The following is a 23,879-nucleotide window of genomic DNA, read 5'->3' on the forward strand; positions in this document are numbered from 1 at the left end:
CATACAGATCAATAACCGTGCTAAGATTGAGGCTGAAGAATTAGTAGTTGTTGTGTGTTGACCCATTCCATCATAATACACTACCAGGGCACATTTCTTTTCACATTGCTTAAATTCTTTCTGCAAACTGCAGTGCTGGGAAACCCTGTAATTATGCACAGAGCACGTTAGGACAAAAAAAGGGCCAATAATTTTTGGCTCAACAGGTTTACGTAGAACTTTAGAAACTCACTACCAAGAATATTCATTCAAACACTCATCTTAGGCCACTTTGTACTGCTTGGATGGTGGTGGAACAGATAATCAAGCCCTTATAGCATAGCATAAGGACTAGTTCTTATAGCATCCTCAGAAACCCTTACCAGCCTCAGTGAGGCTTTGTACTAGTGCAGGGATTAATTCATGTGGAACTAATTGCTGAACTGTGGCCTAAGTAAGAAACTGGTCTAGCTCTATTTGCTTGTTACCCAGTTGTCAAAATGTAGTGCTCATTAAGTGCAGAAACAAAAGTCCAGATAGATTCTTTATATCTGAGAAATGTGTTTCTCATATAAAAAGAAAATAATGAGTAACTCAGCAGCAGAATTTAAAACTTTGTTGAAAAGAAGGGAAACTCATAGGCAGGCCTTTTAAACAATAATTATTCAGTGGCCCTTCTTCTATGCATTTTAAATGTAATTTTACCAAAAAAAAAAAATTGTGCAAAATGCCCTTTAGCTACCTGAGACCACAGAACATGAATGAGACTTAAAAAAATGTTTTCTAGTCCTGCCACTCTTTTCCATAACACAAACTCCATGCTTGGTGTCATTTGCACCCTAATTACTTTTCTCCTGTAACACTATTCTGTAGAACACATTTCTATTTTATGTTCTACACAAGACATTTCTGGACTTCTCTAGCTTAACCAACCTGCTGAAGTCCCTAAATCATGATCCTGAGAGGTCACTAAATTGAGAGTTACAGATGATTCCTCTCACCAACAGATGTCAATAATCTGGTGTAGGAGGTCTGACAGCATATTTTAGCTAGCAAAATTTGGCATGGAGATATTATCTGCTCTATGGAATTACCAATCAAAAATCAGTCTTTAAATAAAAGCAAAACCACAAAGGCTAAGAATTGAAACTAGCAGTTGCCAAAATTGTTCAATGTTACAGCATTTTCAGGATGTATTGAAGTTCTAACATGATCTAGAATGGAGCTGGAATGCTCTGCTGCCTAACATCACTGAGGAGCAGTTTCATAAAACATTTTATGAATCTGAGTCTGCCTATCTTTCCAAAAGAGCAATCACACTCTTCTCTGAGGCACATATCTACCAGGGAAGGCACCAACACCTGTGTAGCCATACAAAATAATTGCATCAGGGAATTGACCTGAAAAGTAACCCAGTAAAATAAATTCTTTGTCTGATCCAGTATACCCAAATGCCAGGACTAGACAGTGGTGAAGAACATGGAGTCTTGAGTGGAAAGGAGAGATAGTTGAGTTTCACCATGTGTATGGTTAATGTGCTCCAGATTAAGCCATGGGTATAGAAGTCCTACATCACATAGGCACCAAGACATTTAACAATTGCAAATTGCAACTGGTCATATCAGCTAACCAAAAAACTAAATAAAGATGCCAACAAAGCAGTTGGTGGCAAAGACAAGACAAACTCTTCAAAGTTCTATCTGGGAAGTTTAGGTTTCCATATATGAGCCCACCTATGTCTTCCATTTGTAAATGTATCTCAAGCATCATTTATCTGTTCCCAGCAAGATAAATGGATCCAGGCATTCCCTTGCTCCTGTCCCTCAGGCATTGAAAACCACCATTTAATCATTCAGTAGGGTCTTTCAACCCTGATTATCTGCTTCTTTGCAAGTGTCAGCATTCCTGAAGGTAGGCATATGTAAAGATGCTTACCTCCTGCTTCTTTTTGACTGTGAAAAGACTAAACCACAAGGGGATTCTCAAATAGTCTGTCCTGGTTATCTCCTTCCATCTGAAGCACAGCTGCAGGATCAGGACCCACAGATTAAACAGGCATGGACAAGACTTCTGAAGACTGGTAGCTAGTATGTATATGCATTGCACATAGGATAACACTCAGAATTCAAGAGACTTGGCTGCAGTAGCATGGATTGTTTATTTTCATTAGCACTCAAGATACACCTTTGACAGTAATCCAGATTTTTAAAAATAGCAGCACAAAAATCCTTACAAATAACTGTGCTGATTCTTGCCAGGAGAGGGTTAATTTTTGCAGTAGCCGGACTGGAGCTCGGCCAGGACCCAGAGGTTGTTCTGTACAACCTGATGTCATTTTTGGGGTCAGGGGAAGGGGCCCCTTCTGGTTCTTGGAGCATGTTGGGGAATTCTGCATGGTGAGCACTTGTCTGTGAATCATTCGCCTCTTCTACAATTCATTATTGAAATTATTACTGTTCTTTTCCTTATTTTGTTGCTGTCTTCAGTAAACTGCTTTTGCCTCAATACATGTCTATATTTTATGCCCCCGGTTCTCCTCTCTATCCCACCATGGGGGGATGGAGCAGGGGAGCAGGGGGCTGAGCAAGCAGTGTTTCACTGGGAACACTAAATTGGGAACACCATTCCTAAATGGCAATAACTTAACATTTTCAAGAGGGCTACTCATAGTAGAAGATGATACCAGAGAAAGTAAATCAGTGTAGTAAAAACCACAGGTTACAATTAGATATGTCCAGTAAGTACTTCATAGATGTTCATGTTCAGACGCTACTGCTTCTTTAAAGGACTGAATACTTATACCTCTTTTCCCTCCCTTCAGGTGTAATCCTGGGATTTTCTCTTCGATCATATAAGATGAGCTATCGGGAAGTGAAGTACTTTTCGTTTCCAGGAGAACTACTCATGAGAATGCTGCAGATGCTGGTCCTGCCACTAATTGTATCCAGTTTAGTCACAGGTAAACAGAGGCAAAACAAAACAAAATACACCCTCACACACCCTCTTTTTAATAATCTTATGAAGATGCACACACCAAAATCTAAAACGTGAACATTCTATGTCCTAGAAGTGTTAAAACCTGCAGAAAGATATAGCGTTGCTATTGATGATTTAAAGACAATGTAATAAGAGTTTTGAATTAATATAGAGAGAAAATGAAAGATGATTTTCCAAATTCATAGACAGACTAACAGTACAAGCTACTATATGCAGCTGCTATGAAGCTGACTCTGTTCTCCACTCTCTTCTTTTACTTTCTGAACAGATATTTCCTCCACAGAGTCCTATTGTTATCAAAGATAACATATCTCAAAAACACAGTGCCAAAACCCAAAAAAGTTGAAACTGCTGATTGTGGGCAATAACACACGCCTGTAACCACAGATATGCAAAACATCTGTCTGCCTTCTAGTTTTCCAGCAATAGAGTAGAAAAAATGGAATCCTATAATAGAATGGTTTGGGTTAGAGGGACCTTAAAAATCTGGTTGCAATTGTATTGCCATGGACAAGGACACCTTCCACTACAGCAGATTGCTCAGAGCCCCATCCAACCTGATCTCTGACACTACCAGGGATGGGTCATCCACAACTTCTCTGGGCAACCTGTGCCAGTGCTCCATCACACTTATAGTAAAGACTTTATTCCTGATATTTAATCCAAACCTACCTTCTTTTAGTTTAAGCCATCTCCTCTACTATCACTAGAAGCCCTCTTAGAGGCCCTTCAAGTAATGGAAGGTGTCCTAAGCTATCCCTGGAACCTTCTCTTCTCCAGGCTGACCAACTCCAATGCTCTCAGCCTGTCGTCATGAGAGAGGTGTTTCAGTCCTCTGATCATTTTCATTACTTCCTCTGGACCCACTCCAGTGTGTCCATGGGGAGATAGATGGGACTGAATGGAAAGATTTGAAGAAACTTAATTCCATCTGTTCTGTTTTGTCATCTTCTGGTCAGAAGCTCTAACAAGCTTTGAATGCTATTTACCAAGTTGTTCCTCTAACTATGATATATATATATATATCTAACCATGATATAATATTCAATTTCTTATGGTGATGTATGCCTTGGCATTCCACCCAAGTTTTGTGGAGGATCTCTCAGATTTGTTATGAATATTTAGGATGTACCTGTGATGTATTTATTATTTCAATTATCTGAAGAAAAGAAGGTATGGATTTTATTCTGTCAACTAATCAGCTTGGAGAGCTTAATTAAAATCATCTACTGTGCAGTCCTAGTATCTAAAACACAAATGCACTGCATTGATTGACAGAGAATCCAGATAATAATTGTTCTCTATTTAATTGATTGTCAAATATATTAATATTAAGATCTCTTAAAAATGCAAATGAGCAGAGACTCACATGTTCACAGAAACCAAGGGAAGTATAAGCTGTTAATTCAATAGCAGAAAACTAGGGTATTCATAATTACAAAATTGTTTACCTTATCATATTTCAAGGAAAAAACGTGAAGTTTGTTTTTATGCACACACACTGTATGGATACTGAGAGTTAAATGAACATTGAAACTAGGGAGTATAAGTTTTGTAGGAGAAATAGAAAATATTTTTTTTAGGTTTTATTCCCAACCACTATATAGTTTTGTTATATGTCATACATTCTCCCATCTTCTTGTCCCTTTCACCTGCAGAACTCTGTGGGTTGGGAGGACACTGATAGAAGAACCATTAAAAGTAGAAAAGGAAAGACATTTACCCCTTGTCAGTGTCAGCTGGCACTGCTGCTCAATTTTGCAGGATGAATTATTTCAGGAAAATTTATCTGATCAATTCTCAATTCCTGATAACTCTGCAATAATACTGGTTCTCTGAGAGAGCTCAAGGTAAATCAGGAAACTAAGTAGATCATTCTATACAAGGATTTGAATGATTTTCAATAATCTAAGTAAAAAAACTTCACTCAGGCAAAGATCAGCAAATCCATCCTAGAGAGTCACAAGTGTCACAAGGAGCTGGACTTTTGATGAAACAATCTCATTTGCTGTGTCACCAGCTCTCAGTAGAGATTTTGTGAACTATCACGAAAATTAGTTTCCAAGTAATCCTATTCTGAAAATAATCTTTGTTCTCTAGATTCAAACAATACCCTTCTTTTTATGTGTTTTTCTTTCCCTTTAAAGCTCTTTATCCTTTTTTTCATAACAATAATTTTCCTTACTATAGAAAAGCATTTGGCAAAGAGAAATCTTCTCTATCAATTTGTCCTGCTATCATCCATGTGCCTTATAATATTAAGTGGATATTAATATTGAGTGGATTATACTTAGAGATCCCTTTGAAGTAGAGACAGTAATTTTCAAGGTGAATAACAACATTTTAAACTTTAGCTGGGTAGGGAGCAATCAGAGAAAACTCAACACAATTCACAAATGGCAGATTTAATTTCTTTTTAAGAATCATTCAGTACAGCAGGACTATACCCTTTCTCATGGGAATAAAATACTTTTCCAAATTATTCTAAAAATTGTGGAAAAAAATTGTGGAAAACTCTTTTCTATGCTGAACAATACCTCACTTAGCATACAAATTGTTTTTGTAAGAAGGATGTTCTTGCATATTTGCTGCAGAGCTCTCATACAAAAATGAACATACAGGCATTAGTGAATATCAAAATAATAATTAAATATAACTTTTGCAGGTGTACTATGGTGCCATTTTATGCATCCTTCAATTCTTTTTTTACATTATAGGATAATTCTGTGGATAAAAGTTTTATACTTCTCAAGTTAGTCCTCAGACCACTCAGTATATGGAAGGCAAATCTCTTATTTCCTGTATTTTGTTTGGGAAACAAAGTGGATGCCTCGGAACTAATCTCAAAGGGACTCCTCCAGGTCTTCATCCTGATAACACACTTGTTTCTTCCAGTTGTCAATTATGTGAATAAATGTTTTGCTGTTTGCAGGAGCAACAATGTCTCCTAGAAATGACGGATTTCCTGGGTATCCTGGGTTTCCTTTTGTATTTATGCAAGTGTGATGGATGTAACTGTGGCAAAACCATAAACTATGGTCTCAGTGGTATTAGGAATAGGCTGGTGATGGTTACTTTCCCTTGCCAACTTTGTGAATGTCAAAGAAGTTAGAACAATAAAGTCCAATTAATAGTTATTGCACTGTTATAGAAATGAAAGATAAATTGAGAATCTGAATTCTTCTGCTATTCAGGTAAACAGTTTTGATGATTATTCACAGACCTCAGGAAAATAAACTATGCAAGTTGAAGTCAATCCAGTCACATTTCTTTACCTCTGGTTTTTGTATTTCATGAAAGAAGCAACACAGGATCACATTCAGAGGTTTTTTAGTCACATTTGCATCATGACTTACCCCCATTGCCTGTGGTTCAAGCAGGTGTGCAGCTTTCTCCATGAGATTCTATCTTCTGACATGTGTTTTACCAGGCAAGTACTAACGTTTGCTTGGGAGAAAATAGAGGTTGTTTGCATTCCATTCACCATCCTTTAATGTTTATAGGAAAATATGACTACATGCATGTCTATATTATTTATTTTTGTGGTCTGGACACAAATTCAACTCCATGCTCTGTGTTGGGCTTTATTGTCTACAATCTTTGAAATGAGAGAACTCCTATGTCAGCAATCCCAACTGGGATCTCATATGAAGTCAAAGGAAAAAATTAAAACATAGTAAATGAGAGGAAATGTAAATTACAAAATAAATAAATTCCCATTTGAATTGTATTATGGTCAAGTCTTAAATATGAATTCCTCTACAAACAGAAAGCTGACAATTTTGCTCTGTTTCTGTTTTGAATTTGCAGCAGTTATAAGAGAAAAAAATATTTTATGCTTTCTTATTTCATTACAGCTTGAAGCATTTTACATGAAAATTGCTTTACACAATTATTTTAAAATATACATTGTCCCTATAAGATATATAAAACAAATATATGTGAATATGATAGTAATTCAACTCATCATGAAATAACCAAAGCCAGAGAAAATTGCACCAGCAGTAAGACCACTATGCATTAACATTTTTTGAGCTGTTATAGCAAGATGATAATGAAATTAAAAGTCCAGTCCTTAAAACTGGCCCACAGTTTGTTTTTTTTCTGCATGTTTCAGATATTCACTGAATATAATGCAGTCAGAATGAGGTATCTTTTCTTAACAAAAACCCTCCATGAAAATTATTCAAAACCAGTCTTTATAAAGAGCATAGTTTTAACATAATATTAGTGAGAAATTAACACTAGAGAAATTTTGTAAGGGTTATTTGCAGATATTTTGCACAGTTCTAGTCATACTTCAGTTTAATAGACTGCTTCTCCTTCCACAAAATTTTGAGAGCTTGGAATTGACTTTTACAGAGGCGACTACTTTAAATGCAAGTGAGCTGGAATTAAATTCTGTGCAATTATTTCAAATATCTTTGTCTGGTAAAGCATAGCAAAGCATAAGAAGCCCATTGTAGACCTGACACTAATTTTTGCTGCACACTGCAGAAACAGTAAGTCGACAGTTTGCTTGCTAACATACATCAAGATGGGGAAGGAGAACAGCAGTATAGAAAGGGTAAAACTGAGGTCTGCTGGCTCACCAAGGATTATACAGCAATTACGGAATGAAGCAAAGACCCCACTTGTGAGTACCAGTGCAATTTACTGTGCACTAGACAACACTGATTGTCCAAACTGTTTATGGGAGTAACACGAATATGGTGCAAATAAGTCTTAACCACTTACCAGGATTTTGTGTGCAAGGTTCTGTACAAACACAGACCATGGATCCCCTGCCAAAAAAAGAAGGCTGTGTGGAAAAACAGTTTAAAAGAATGAGCATGGAAAATTTACTTCAAATAAGAAGAGCATTTTAATAGGTAGTTTGTATAATATCTTAGTTTAATAGGGTTTTTTTACTTTTTTTATTTTCTAACTCAAATAATGTAGCAATCATGAGTGGGTTCTGGAAGAAACAGAAAATTCCCTGCCTCTGTAGCGTTAAAATAACAGTCAACAACACCGAGTACTTCAGAAGACACAAGTGATTTTTTAGGGGGCAGACTCAGAGACACAAGGTTTTTTCCTGAAACTTTATGAAAATGTTCATAGTAGTTACTGCTACACAAACTATATAAAGTGTTGACAAAGAGAAGAAAGATGGGATTTCCATGGATGGAATCTTCTTAAGCAACCTCAGAAGTGCACACAACGCCACTGAGTTTAGCTATCAAAGGAATGCAATGGATGGTGCCCTTTAAAAACATCCAGTAAGGAATAAGGTCTATCCCCTCAATGAGATTAAACTAAGACACACAAAATTACTGAATAATAAAACAAAGCACTCTCAGGCCTCACAACTAACAGACAAGTTGTAGCTGCAGTTGCTTAAAATTGCCTACAATGAGCGAGGGTAATGTTCAAACAACTGAACTTGACATAGTCTCCAAGTCACTCCCTTACCTAAGTCAGGAAAAATGCAGCATCTGGACACGAGCATATTCTACTGCAGAAAAGCCAGGTTTTTTTCCAAATGCTACAAGATGGGATTTCCATGAATGGAATCTTCTTAAGCAACCTCAGAAGTGCACACAACGCCACTGAGTTTAGCTATCAAAGGAATGCAATGGATGGTGCCCTTTAAAAACATCCAGTAAGGAATAAGGTCTATCCCCTCAATGAGATTAAACTAAGACACACAAAATTAGTGAAAAAATAAAACAAAGCACTCTCAGGCCTCACAACTAACAGACAAGTTGTAGCTGCAGTTGCTTAAAATTGCCTACAATGAGCGAGGGTAATGTTCAAACAACTGAACTTGACATAGTCTCCAAGTCACTCCCTTACCTAAGTCAGGAAAAATGCAGCATCTGGACACGAGCATATTCTACTGCAGAAAAGCCAGGGTTTTTTTCCAAATGCTACTTGTGGATGTAAAATGTGGAAAGTCAGTGCTGTGACATTTTGTATAACCTTAGGCAAATCATGTTTCCCTTCTGCATCTCTGCTTTCTTTCTGCCTTCAGATGACTGCTGGTGAAGTGTTCTTAGGGTTTTTATAGCTATTAGGTAGAAAAGAGGACAACTCTATGGGATAGAAATTTTACTAAAGGCATGTAGAATAGCTCAGCAGATCCATATGGCTATTTTAGTTAAAATTATGGACTTAAATTAGGTTGTATAACAGAGACTGTGACACAGTGCCTCAACCTCCTATATCTAGACAGCAGATGAACACTACCTTCTGTGAAGACATTCTAGAAAATCATCTAATGTTATTAAACTGAAAAAATTAGGTTTTATATGTGCCTTTTTAATGTTGGAATGAGAAAGTAAATGATCCTTGAAGAATAACTAGATGCAAATGCTATCAATCATATCAAAGCCCTATCCTCTATTAATCATTAATTATTTTTTTTTTTACAGTAGCAATCTCTTTTATCATCATAATAAATTAATAGCAGTAAACTTAAGGGGCCAGAATTTTAAATTTGCTCATCTCAACCTTTCACATCAGAGCACACCACAGGGAGGGACTTCTGCATCACCTCTTCAAAAAAGAGGCTGTGAAAACAGCATGTGTTGAAGCAAGTTTGTTGAAGCAGGACCATGCTGCTTGAAGCCTCCAAGTAACTCCTGTGTTCTCCTGTCTGCTGATAAGTGTACTGTGGAAAAAGGCTGTCACCTACCACAAGGCCCCAGGTGCTGTCTCATATCAGCTACAATATTTATGGTAATTTCGACAGATGGAAAGTCTCTCATTCAGGCAGAACAGACCTGTGGAGCCAGTTAATCCTCTCCCAGGGGAAAAAAAGAGGAGAGACCTAGCAGTAATTCCTTTTAATTCATTCTGGCAGAACAGACACATAACCAATACCCATGAAACATCTTAGTACTCACAGTCAAGCTGGAAAGTAAAAACATTAATAAAAGTCAGTCTTACACTTCTGCATTTAAGAAAAGTTTAAGAAATACAGCAGTCCTGATTCAGTTGATATAGTTCATGCACAAAAACCAAGAAGCAGTTAAGCAATGTTTGGTCAGTTTATCTAGCCATGAGAGCAATGAATCTAGTTTCCAAATTCCAAATTTTCTCACATTTTCTGATTTTCCAAAAATTCTAATTTTTGGTGGTCTATAGAAAGAATTTTAGTAGTCAGAATAATTAATACCCACCAAATCAGTGAAAAGTTTTACATTCATCTCAGCTGACTCCAGTTACAGGGAAAAGAATTAACAAATTCTCTCAAAGTAAAGCACTTGGATAATTTGAACTGCCTATATATCTGTATTGGGATCTCTCTACAGAGTAATGCTGTAGACATGTCCTGTAGTATGAAGCCTACTATAATTAATAAATTCATTATATTAGGTGTATTCATAATAATACACCCTTAGGATCCTAGGGGTGTATTATTTTACAATTTACAGCTTTCTTTTAATGCATAAAATATTATTTTAAAAGTAACTTACCTTCTTTCTAGGCAACACTTTCCTTTTTATCTGCCACCCAAAGCTTTATAAGCACGGACATCCTAGGTGTGTATTATTTTATAATTTATGGCTTTCTTTTAATGTATAAAATATTATTTTAAAAGTAACTTACCTTCTTTCTAGGCAACTTTCCTCTTTCTCTGCCACCCAAAGTTTTATAAGCACATCAATATTGTAAAAGCTGAATTACATGGCAGCTTTAATTTTATGCAGTTGTGCATTTCATGCACAAATGAGTTCATGCATTGATATGGATATTTGCATATGCAATTTGCATAACTGGATGACAGTTATTTAATTTGAACGTTCACAAACTTAAAGGAAATAAAGGAAAGTATGCTTTGATTTTTGTGTGTCCAAAATAGACACTGTCTTAAAGTGTGGGCATATAAATTGCAAAGTTAGTAGAGATCCAGTCATCTTGTAAACAGGTACTTTCCTTTTTATCTGCCACCCAAAGCTTTATAAGCACATCAATATTGTAAAAGCTGAATTACATGGCAGCTTTAATTTTATGCAGTTGTGCATTTCATGCACAAATGAGTTCATGCATTGATATGGATATTTGCATATGCAATTTGCATAACTGGATGACAGTTATTTAATTTGAACGTTCACAAACTTAGAGGAAATAAAGGAAAGTATGCTTTGATTTTTGTGTGTCCAAAGTAGACACTGTCTTAAAGTGTGGGCATATAAATTGCAAAGTTAGTAGAGATCCAGTCATCTTGTAAACAGGCTAGGTTAAAATCCTGTCAGGGTAACAAATCAATTGAAGAAACATTACAAATATTGATCCAAGTTCCAAAACAGTTTCATCTCAGAATAGCATCTTTATGGTAGATTCAGGCCAACAGCAGCTAAAAGTATACAAGCACTGATCTATAATAAAACCATTTTCAAGACCTTCCCTTCAGTAGCTGTATTTCTGTGAAAAACAGGTGTCTATCAAGTCTGGCATACAGTCTTTAATAACCATTATTTATATTGGTACTGATAGGTGACGATTTGACCCTTCTTAAATTGTTGCACTCCACAGTTTTAAGGAAATGTGAGCAATATATGTTTCATAATTATGCCACATAATCTTAAATATTTTGGAAAAGTATTTTTAACTTAAAAACAGTTTAAAGAGAAGGCAGCTATTTAAAAAATAATCAGAAGGAAAGAAGGTAGCTTAGGGAGTATTCAGCACCTAGAAACATCAACTTTCATGTGAAAACACTAAAAAAATTATGTTCAGATTCTGAGCATGCTGGTAATCAGTTAGGAAATAAACTATAGCTAACATTTTACAAGGCATGGAAGTTAGAAAATCATAATGAAATGTCATAAGTATTTGTACTATAATACACCTTTTGGGAGGAACATCTTCCTCAAAAACTGCCATACGTCTTATGCAAATACTAAAAATGAGGACTCCAGAAAGGTTCATAAAATTAAATTATAACTCATTATTTCTGAGCCATTTCTGAAACAATTTGGCAATATGGAATACACAAAAATCTGTCTTCACAAGAGCCTATGAGAACAGTTCTAAGTGAATTCTTAGTCAGATCTGACAAAAAATTAAAATGCAATAACAGCAGAGATTACATTCATGCACAAAATAAGGGTCTGTATAAGGTAAAATTTGATTATACCATAAAAGAGAAAATCTAAGGAGGTCACAGAGCATCTAAAAGGAGAAAGTACAGAGCAGTGTGGGTTTTGAAGTCTTAGATCTAACAGCAGCAGAAACAGCAGGGGTGTTCAAGAACAAAGTCTACAATAACTAAAGATAATAAAACTTAAAAGCTCCTCTATAATAATTCAATTTTGCTTGTGGTTCTTAATTGAAGGCTGATTTAAATTTCATTGCAAAATGTAAGTTTAGTTGCTGGCCAAAGTATTGAATAACAGGTTATTATACTTTTATTTAGCTTGCATTCTGCATGAGATTCCAGCTGAATTAACGATAGGGACAACCTCCCACCCACAAAGACTTAGTTTTGCTTTTATGTCTTAGTTCAAATGCATCAATACTTGCTGAGAAAGCAAAAACTATTTGAATGAACACATAAAAATTAAAGCATCTTGCCTGAGCACTGGTGGACCGTTGTAAAACCACACTGTCTCTTTCTTAACATTTCAGTCAAGGGCAGAAGGGCTGAAAATGCTTTAAGGAAAACTCAAAACACTTTTTTAAGTTTAATACAAACAAGTATTGGTTACAGAAAAACAGCAGACCTGAAATTTTTAAAACGACAAAAATATTAAAAGTCAGCTGTGAAGTCAGCTATATTAGTTTGTAAATGGAAAGTTTGTACAGTAAAATGTCCAAAATACAAAACCAACTGTCAGCATTTTGAGAATCAGGACACTGAGCAAGCATTTTATTCAGGATATTGAATACTGAAATTGTAAAGAATGATGTCTTCAATAATGAATGAGTCTGATAACCTGACAGGTGAATTAGAGTGGTGGTGGCAAGTGCAAAGTAATACACCTGGGAAAGGGAAATGTGCTACAACTAATCACGAGTTCTCAAATGAGCATTAGTACAGGCAAGAGTTCTCAGACTCACTGTGAACACTCCAGACAGGGTGACAGGACTGGAATGAAGTTCTAGTGAAACACAAGGAGGAATTAAACAAGCTTTGGGTTTTTTTGACTTGAAGAAGATACAGCCACAGAAGTTGCTGTAAGAGTCCACAGAAATCATTCATTCCTTCCAGAAGCTATAATGGAGTGGCTATCTATTGCCATATCTCCTAACTATATTTCACAATAAAGGAAAAATAGGGTCTCCTAAGAGATAACAAGAGTGTGTATTTATATTAAAGAAAATGAAATACTTTTTTACATGACATAATTCAGTTCAATTGTGTTAATAGTTTCAAATTAAAATTAAATTAATTTAATGTTTAAAATTAAAATTAAATTAAATTAAAAGAGACTTCACAGATGCAGTTATCACTGGCTAATAAATTTGTGAAACTAGAATTTAACAAGGCCCTAGATCCCACTGCTCCCTTGCTGCAAGGAGGGCAAACAAGGGCAATTTACTCTTATCTTTTTCTTTTCCTTATAATCTCTCAGTAAGAACCTGTTTTCAGATAAAAGTGAAGACAAATGGGTTGGACAACCACTGGACTAATTTATATCCCATTGTTTTATGTTGTTTTTGCACTCCTTAGAATTTCTTAACAGATTGAAAATATCTCTCACTTGCTAAGATTTCACCTACCAGTCACTCTGAGGCATTGACTACTGTATACAGTTTCAGCTTTATGACACACACTGCTCTTCAAGAACCAGTTCAAAACCAAGGAAACAAAATTCCAAGATTTAAGAATCATCTCACCTTAACCAGACATTAACTCACTCCATTGGCATGAAATTTGACTTCAAAATAAAACAGCTACAGCAAGCCACCATGCACAACAGAATTGGTAGGTCTTAATTATTGCACTTCTGGGAAATTTACAAATAGCAGCAGTGTAAGAACCATTATCACAATATCAAAATAAAACAACAAACAGCCAGAAAATGTGGGCATCGTTACCTGCATGCAGGCTTCTTTCAGGCTTTATCAGCTTTCACTTTCCTGCTCCTTTCACCTCCTGAACTATCCTTTGAACACCGTGATCCACATCCTCATTTCCTACATTTGAATATACCATAATTCCATTGTATTTTCTTCCTTGTCTTTGCTGTAACTGCTTGTGAAAACTGGAAGAATACAAGGAAGAAAATCCCTGAGGCTGAATTCTGGGAACACCAGGAATGTTACTGGAAGTACTTGCACACCAGGAGAAGTAACACATATCATTGTTTTATTAGCACTGTGAAATGTGATAAGATACAAAGTACTTTCTGAATAATTGCATCAGCTACACAGATCATTGTAGAACTTGCAAAACATTGTAACTTTCAGAAGCATGGTTCTGTGATATTATCATTAGTTTCTCGTGTTTATCTTTAGCCTTGTTTTCACTCTTTTTTTTTTTTTTTTTTGCTTTTTGATAATGGACAGTTGTTGACTTAGAACATATTATTTCCATTTATTCTCAAAGCTATTTGTTGGATCTACTACATACTGTTCTTCAAACATATATGGATTATAAACTTCTGTAAGGTAGATCCATCATTATCACCATCACTGAAGGCAGAGGTGCTGAAAGCATTGGTGGAAATTCCACCTGAATTCTGAGCAATGGAAAATGAGAAGAGCCACTGTGGACTACAAGACTTGTAAGACCCAAGCTTTGGGTCTGAATTCCAGTATGTTGCATTGTCTGGATGAGGAGGAAGGCTTCCCAGATAATTGTTCATTGTAGCATTCTAGCCACATGTCACAGCTTCACTGTGACATGAGCAAGAAGGAGAAAACAGAAACACTTAGAACAAAAATCTCTAATAATTTGTTAAGACTACATATACAGCTGAGGACCAGCAGTATCTGGGATTTGAGTTATATGTCAGGGAGTGACATCTTTTCATCCAGACATTCCTGGTAATGCATAATTTTTTTCTTTACTTATAGGTTGTTTCTGAATACATTCTATATTATCCTGTTCAGATCTTGAGAAATGAATGCAACAAAATATAAATGATGCTGTTGTACATGGTGTGGAGAATGTCTCAAAAGATAATCATTGCAAGTATATAAGAGCTGGCCTCGCTGATAGGAATTGCTTTCTGGTTGTATCATAGTTGCTTTCTCTAGTTCTTGACTTTTTGCAGAGACATGGTTGGCAGAATGGTAGAGTACCTTCTCCTTATTCCTGTGTTGCAATGTTGTCTCCAGACAAATGCCTAAGACAGTCATGAACATTGCAAAGTATTTGCTGCAGCCTAGAATCTCCTCACAGAGTTGCCAGTCTTCTTTAATTGGGTAGAAAGTCTCTTGGTGCAAACTTTCTGAGACTCACGGAGTCAGATCTGTTTCTCTTTGCACAGGTGAGTCTAGGGTTCAGCTGCTACACTGCTGAAGTCTGGTGAGAAAATTTTGTGACCCCAGAAACGACTGGGGTTTTGTCATGGTGGCTTACCCCAAAAAGCATCAGTTTGGGCACTTCTATGCATTGCATCAGGTAGCTCACTTAGACCTCTCTGGTGGCACGTTCTTCCATTCCACACGTCCTTTTTCCTTTGATTCTCTCTAGGACTTGGTCTTCCCAGGTTTGACAGAATGATGCTGCTGACACACACTGAAGCAAAGCTACAGCAGTTTACCTAAAATCACATCTCTTACCTCTGCAAGGTAACAAGTGCCATTTGAATTCCAGAAATGGGTAAAAAGAAATTTACAGATCTCTACTTGTCCTCAAGCTAGTCCTTTCTTGAGTTATAGCATTTCCAAAAGAAAGAGGGACATGTCTAATCAATAAAAACACTAATTCCTCGGAGGTCTGCACACTCTGTAAAAAAAGGCAGTTTAGTACTCCCCATACTTTTAGTTCCTGCTAGTGTGGGCACACTTATGTCTAGCAAACTAGCAAGAAAGGCACCTGGGGTTACAAGCTCTGAAATTTTGGTTCATTGTGTTACCAGATACAGAAGTTCTGTGCATTTCTTCTATCAACAGCATCTTGAAAATACCCTTTTCTCTGCAGGAGTCTATCAAAGGAAGATATACTAATTATGATCTACAAAGACAAGTAAAAACTACTGGAATACAGAGAGACTTGTGAAAAAAAAAAAAAAAAGAAGAGAGATAAAAGTACTGTCATGTAGAAAGGAAAAGATAAAGTTCTTTACATCTTCCCACAGTTGAATAGCAATTCAATTCTAAGACTGAGGAATTAACATGCAAATAAAGAAAACTCAACATTTGTGCCAGCAGAAGCTTTCAGATCTTAATGTTATTCTCAAAGAACCATCATCTTTGGAATTCAAAAATCAAAACAAACTAAATTCTGGGCCTCTGGTTGTAAGATGAAGCTCACAAATAGATCCCAACAGTATTCTGAAAACTCAAAGGGTCATAATACAGAGAACGCTTTTTTGAAAAAATTTTGGGATTTACCCAAAACCAGTATTCCAGTATTTGGAGAACATGACTTCTAGTTCCTGATTTATCAGATCTGGTATTAATCTTCCAGCAATATTCATCTTCTCTACTTCACTAAAGATATTGAAGGGCTTCAAGTGTATCACAAGAAGAGGTTTTCAGACTAAGTACACTAACACAAATATTTATTTATATGCCTCAATTCATCACATTTTCAGAAAGAGACCTTGGTTTGTTATAATTGCATAGTTAAACAGGATTAACTCTTTTTCAGATAAATGCATTTTTTTCATCCTCAGACAACAGCACAAGTAGCTCCTTACTGGTGGTAGATAAGAAAAACAAAAGTACAGCCTAACACTAGAAATACACTATTTGCACTGCAGCTAACATAATGAGTCTGATTCTTCCCAGCATAAACAGCTCTCTCATTTTCTCTTTACTCACATGCAAAGCTGAATACTTAATTCTGATGTTTCACCACCCACTTCTAACTTATTTCTGAATACTTAGATAATATCAGAGCTTCTCCAATGAATATAGTTCCTTTTCAGAGCTACAGAGAAAGTAGGTTTTGGTCAAGAGTTCACCTAATGAATGGCTATTTCATTAATGCACTAATTCATTCTTACACTGAAAATCAGCTTTGTCCAGATTTTACAATTTCAGTATGTCTTAATTCCCCAAACTCTGAAAACCAAGTGATAGAACATGTTCTTACTGAGCCTAGTTAACATCTGTCTCATGGCCAATGAACCTGTGCAAAGGACCATCATCCATTAAGAAAATAAACCTTTCAAATTTGAGATAGGATGAATACTAGTTTTTGTTATAAAAAGAAAAAAAGGCTAGTTTTCTGTTCTGCAGAACACCACAGTCTAGCAATAAGAGTAACCTAAAAAACCCCTCTCTTCTCTTCCATGCATTTCGTTTGAAATCAGCAGATATTTTCTTTGATATCTCTGACCTGTCATAGAGATTCATATTCTGAATCCTGCCAACAAGAAGATAATGTCCAGCTGTGTAGCACTTGAATTGTGGATGCAAAACCGTCTTTTTCATCTGTACTTAGTGCTGTAACATCCTGAAAAGAGTGTAGTAATAATATTATTAAAAAGTACTGATTGCTACTGTCAGGCATTCCGGGGTATTAACTTCTTTCCATTCCCTCCTACAAGTCTGTAAGATGAAGAAATACAAAGGAAAAAATGTACGACTTTGATCTTGCAAGGCTGTAACTGAATCAGTGACCCAAAGTTCAAGAGGTCATTGAAACAAAAGAGAGAAAAGAAGGAAAACAAAAGCCTGTTCACATGAAACTCCAATTCCACACTTTCTTAATGAGTTCTCAGAAGAGCCTTAACATCATTACTGAATTGTGAAAAAACCTCTCCAAATTATAATGACAATTGAAAACATAATAGACTAATTGCAGCTAAAGTAATGACTCCTTAATATTCATATTGCATATTACCAGAGGACCTTAAATTCACAAATAGAAACTTTTTTTTTGCTTAAACGTGATTTGATTGTTACTAATTAATTTTCTTTGGGGTGAATTTAGAGTGTAATTAAGTTCTGATTTACTCCTATGGAAAAAAAAGGAAAAATGCTATCATGTTATGCATTAGGCTATTCTCATTTATTATTAATATATTAACTAATGGATTATAAGAGGAGTTTTAAAATGCTACAAGTTCATAAATTAAATCATGTCTATACAATTTTTTTCTAGTAATTTCTGTATCAGATATTCCCTTTAAATAGACTTAATTATATATGATAGAGGAAGTCTCAGATTGTTTCTACATTCTTTATCAACACAGGATTCATTTTTTTAACAAAAAAAAACCTTTATGTGCATTTTTTCTTTTGTCAAAAGCAAGCTCTTGTGATTCTTTAAAAAAGAATCCTAAAGCAGTCTGTACTGTCTAATTAGTTACTTCTCTGCAGTTTCTAGTTCAAATAATGACTTAGAGACATGAAAGAGCTCTGTGTACTTCCTTTTGACATGAATAGATACTGTGTAGTAGTGCACCTTATTTGTGCCTGAACTCTGAGAGGAACTGAGGCATCACTACATTAGGTCCTGCACAAACGTCAGCACAGGCTTGGGTATAATGTCTTTGGGGACAAACCTCCCCAGACTGAGAAGATGTTATACCAAGATCATAGAGAGATAACTGAGCCAACCCTTATCACTGTGGGGAGCAGAATAGCAGAATGGCAGGGGTACCATGGAGTTGTACTGAAAGCGATTTATGTTGCTACAGTGCAGATAGGAACTGAACTTGGAGGGAGTTAAAATTGTACTTGAATATACTTGTGAAAGAAGAAAAGTCAGCAAAGAATGCCCCACAGAAGTATACAGAGTGCTGTAAAACAGTACAGACTGAAAAAATGCAGGGCACATGGGGAGGAATGTAATAAACTAAAAGTTTCATGAGGAGATGTAAACACCAGCAGAGTGTGTGTAACATACACAAAAAGAAAACAACTATGAGCAGTTCATGGAAGATCAATAGGTAAAACAGCAGCAGATGAATGAACTGCTAGATTAAAGCAAAATGAACACTTGGAACTTAAGATGCGCAAATCAGTGTTATGTCACTGACAAGATTTATTAAAAAGAACAAAACAACAAAGCAGGACTATTTTTATTGTTAATAAACAGTTGCAAGAATAGATAGTAGCTACTGCAACAACAAAAACCGTGAAAGGTTCTTTAGCGAGTGCACAGTTACTAGTGGAACTTCTGGTTACTCAAAAAAGCCAAGTCTCATACACACCTAAAGGCAGTGTCATACTTTGTTTCCAAATTGTCTTAGTATAGATGAATTAACAAACAATGCTCTCAATGTTTTAAAAAATGTGCTAAAATTAAAAATGCAAGCAGAAATCCAAAGGCTATGATGTTGCCAGACACATTAATCACACGCAACTATTGATTCAACACTTTATCAAGTCAGATCCAACTGGGCAAATCTTCCTTCCAAATGATGGTTGCTGCATGAACTCTATGAAATTAACTAGTGTCAGATCCTAGTGGACAAACATCCAAATAAGATACTATCATTGCAATAGAGTCTATTATTGGAAGTTTCAGTGAAGAAGCCAAGAACAGGCTTGCTAAAAATACTGAATCATATTTTAAGTGAGAAGGTGATGTCTCCAGCATAGAGCTCTGACCAGTTACTGATCAGAACAATCCCATGATGGAACACCCCATGAAGGGGCATCCCATCCCATGCCCGAAAACCCATGTAGTTTTGCATGCAAATAGAAATGTCTATCTCTTTTTTAGGGGGAGAAGCTTAATTTCCCATTCTCTAAATCTTGCACCACTCTGACTGGAATTATAGGAATTCATATATAAGTGCTTCTACAGCACTTGTTACATACCCAAGATGTAAAAACAAATTATTTTTTACACTAGACTGCACTATCAGCTACTGTTCCCTTACAGACACCTCTAATTTCTCACTATTCTTTCAGCAGCAACTGACATAGATCAGGAGTGATTTAGTATAGTAAATAGTTTGCAGCTTCATCACACTGTATAGAGCCAGTCAGATAAAAGAAACACTGTACATTTGTGGAATGTTGTTTAATAAGTGCTGCACATACAAAAACATGTCTGTGAAGAGCTCCTGACACAGTCTGCCAAAACTCAGACCAGCATTTTAGCGAATTAAAAGTTTGCCCATGTATTTTGAGAAACAGCATTAGAGATTTTTATGGAGCACTGAGTAATGGGCTCAACACCATCCAGAAAGCAAAGGTAATTTTATCACTTTTATCGCATAGTAGGATGCAGCACAATTCATGCTTAAGGCAGGCATTTTTGGCAATACATTCAGAATAAATGAAAACTAATATTTCATCCTCAGGGAATAAGATAAAAGTCACACAACTATTACCAGATTTATTTCAGTCTTGCAACAACATGCGCTTTAGGATTTAAACTAATTGAATGTGCTTTGGCTTATCAGCTACCAAAATAAACTTGTTTCCTGATTAAACTGATCTAATTTACCATGTTACATTATGCCTTTTCATAAACAAATATACCTATTGCTTTCACTCCTTACACAGAAAATAATCAGCTTTATGTCCAACATAAGAATTTCATTTCCAGGAAAGCTTAGTTCAAGTGTCTGGGCATAAAAGGATGTCTTTTTAGAATTGCGCTGTGCAGGTAGCAATAGTGTTTTGTTACCAAAAAAAATTTTGAGCTGCTATTTTCTGTGTTCCTGGGTCTCTGATTCTTGGCTTGAAGACAGTCAGTTCTTTGTACTCTGTTATTACAATGAAGTAACCAAAGAAAGAGAGTCTTGGTTTGAGACTGTCAGCTGTTACTAATCACTGCTCCATGGCTTGCTGTGAATCCCTGCTTGCATCTCCCTCCTGCTCTGCTTAGCACACATAAAGAAGATAAATTACTCCCTAGTTTCCCTTCAAAAAGCATATTGTTTGTCACATTCCAATACTGTGAGCAAAAGACAGAATAATGCGAAGAGTTAAATGAGTATCTCAACAGCCCCACAGCAGGGTCCTTCTCAGGCAGATGTGTTTCAGGAAATGTGCTTTCCTACTGGTGCTTCAAATGTATCCTGTTATATTGCAAATCTGAAAAGCAAGCCAACTACACTTTTCAGAACAGAAGAGCATAATCCTGTAGGAGTTTTTATTTAGGAATCATTGGCACTCAGTAGATGCACCAAGTGTTTCATATTGCCATATTTCATTTTACCAGGTGTTATACTTCATTTTTGATAAATATTTTAACAAGAACAAACAGAGTAAAGGGGAGGTTAATTAAATTCTTTCCTGCCCTCAGTGACTCATACTGACAAAGACTTTTAAAGGAAGAAACGTAGAACAGTTTGCATTGGAAGGAGCCTTTAAGATCATCTAGTCCAACCCTGTGCAATCAGCTAGGACAGCTTCAGCTAGAGAGGGTACTCAGAGCCCTCTCCAGCCTGATCTTGACAGTTTCCATGGATGGGAGAGACACCATCTCCCTGGCCAAGAGTGTTTCAACTCCCTTGTTATAAAAAAGTTCTTTTTTATGTCCAGCCTCAATCTGCCCTCTTTAAAACCATTACCCCTTTTCCTGTAGTAACATACTTTACTAAAATATCTCCCCCCATCTTTCTTACAGGCCTCCTTTATGTACTAGAAGGTGCTAAAAGGTCTCCCCAGAGCCTTCTGCTCTCCAGATTGATCAGCCCCAACTCTCAGCTTGTCCTCAAATGAGACGTGCCCCATCCCTCTGATATCCTTGTGGCCCCTGGACCTGCTCTAGCAGGTCCATGTCTCCCTTGTGCTAAGGACCCAAGAGGTGGATGCAGAGCTCCATTCCCATGCACGTGGAATCTCATGAGGGCAGAATAGAGGTGGAAAATCACCTCTCTTGAGCTGCTGGTTATGCTTCTTTTGCTGGCTCATGCCTAGCCTCTCACCCACCAAGTCCTTCTGCGCAGGGCTCTGGCTCTGTTCATGCCCAGCCTGGGGGTTGCCCTGGCCCAGGTGCAGCACTTTGCACATGGTCCTGTTTAAACCTCATGATGTTCACCTGGGCCCACTCCTTGAGCTTGTCCAGGTCCCTCTGGATGACTTGTTCCTCAAACACCTCTCTCCTTGGAGTCATCTGCAAACCCACTGAGGTTGCACTCAATGCCATCATCTATGTCATTGATGAAAATATCAAACAGTGCTGATACCAGCACAGCCTCCTGAGGGACACCATCCAGCATGGGTCTCCATCTGGACACTGAGCCATTGACCAAACCAATTATTTTTGCACTGAAATAAGTAAACTAAAAAGAGAGTAAGGCTGTGGAATATCCAAACATGGAAATTGTTGGGATAAAAATTGCAATTGGTTTGAGCCTCAAGCTCAGTAAGTTTTTAACCAATACTGTAGAATGTATTTCTCTGTCGTGTCAGAAGGCTAAACTTGATGGCCCAAGAAATACTTTCAAGCACACACAAAAGAGTAAGTTTTATAAAGTGAAGCTATTTTACTGAAAGAGCATTATTCGGTGATGAACCACAACAAGAGTCTTTTATTATTCATGGTTTACTGAATGGTAAAACTCACTGTAAAGCCACTAGAGATTATTTGGACCTCTTCCATTTATAACACTCAATGATGTTCAGACATTATTGTTCCAGTTTCACAAACATTCTCCTTCTAAGAAATAAGCTGTGGCTAAAAAAGCAGGTGTTAGCTAGTTTTCCACTCCAAACAATCTTTCCTTCTACTTTCCTTATAAAAATTCTGGTGAACACACAATTCTGGGGTAATTCAAAATGACAAACTGTTAGAAAAAACTAACCCTACAAAACCCAAAGCTGATCCTTTTCTGGCAAGGATGTGGCAGGACTACAAAGCTGTGAGGCAAAACTAGTCATTTAAGAGCCACTCTTAGCCATTTAGTTGGCTCTTTGAATTGCGTATATCCCAGCCATAAGTTCCATTAGTCAGCTTGGCTTAATCACAGTCACATAATTTTGGATCAAATACAACTGCTAATTTTCCTCTATTTGCCCACTGTTCTTAACAGAACTGGAAAAAATAATGTAATATCTAATTTCATTATCTACTATATCCCAGCCATAGGTTCCATTAGTCAGCTTGGCTTAATCACAGTCACATAATTTTGGATCAAATACAACTGCTAATTTTCCTCTATTTGCCCACTGTTCTTAACAGAACTGGAAAAAATAATGTAATATCTAATTTCATTATCTAAAAATTCATATTTAAACAAAGATAAGTTAAATTGATATTTGGGAGCAAATTGTGTTATGAGTCCATGCAAAAAGTCTGTATTTCAGACATATATTTTAAGTGGCTTCAGGAAGCCATTAGCCATATTGATTTAATATTACTTAACTTCACCTACCCATATCATTCTTTGAAAATGTTGTTGTCTTTTTTTCTTTGCAATTTTCTTATTTTACTGTTACTATCATTAAAAACTGTAATCTAGACTTTGGGTAAAATTTGTACCTGATCTTGTGAAGGGCCCAAATGGCAAAGCCTAAATTTAACTTTTGTTTTCTGGGAATGCTCAGCACCACAGAGGACATATTCAGCTCCTATTAGAATAAAGCTCTAGTGCTTAATCATGTTAATTAAATTTGGGCAATATCTCCACTGCCTTCACCTAACTAATTCTTTTCCTTACAAATTTTTTGTCAGCATATTTTACCGTGACCTTGCACAGTATTCTTAATTTCCACAAATCCTCATCGACGTGCACAAAAGGGATTGTTCTCATGGTCTCACACTGAGAGTTTACTCATCACACAGTGCTTAGTGGATGTAGGGGGTGGGAGTAGCCCATTTGAGACTGCTTCATTAGGAGAGTGAAAGACAACCTTAAAGAAACAAAATTAGGGCAACACTC

At 36.5% G+C, this 23,879-nt stretch overlaps 1 protein-coding gene across 1 annotated transcript in view; it reads left to right on the forward strand.

Annotated features, from left to right (window-relative positions):
• Positions 1–23,879, forward strand: part of SLC1A3 (solute carrier family 1 member 3) — a 64,965-nt gene that overhangs the window by 16,185 nt on the left and 24,901 nt on the right. Inside the window, exon 3 of the mRNA XM_039709950.1 lies at positions 2,801–2,938. Coding sequence (XP_039565884.1) covers positions 2,801–2,938 — 138 coding nt within the window. The remainder of the gene's footprint in view (positions 1–2,800; positions 2,939–23,879) is intronic.

Source organism: Passer montanus, unplaced genomic scaffold (genome assembly GCF_014805655.1).
Source record: "Passer montanus isolate IOZ18808 unplaced genomic scaffold, ASM1480565v1 scaffold22, whole genome shotgun sequence".
In the NCBI taxonomy this organism is placed as follows: domain Eukaryota; kingdom Metazoa; phylum Chordata; class Aves; order Passeriformes; family Passeridae; genus Passer; species Passer montanus.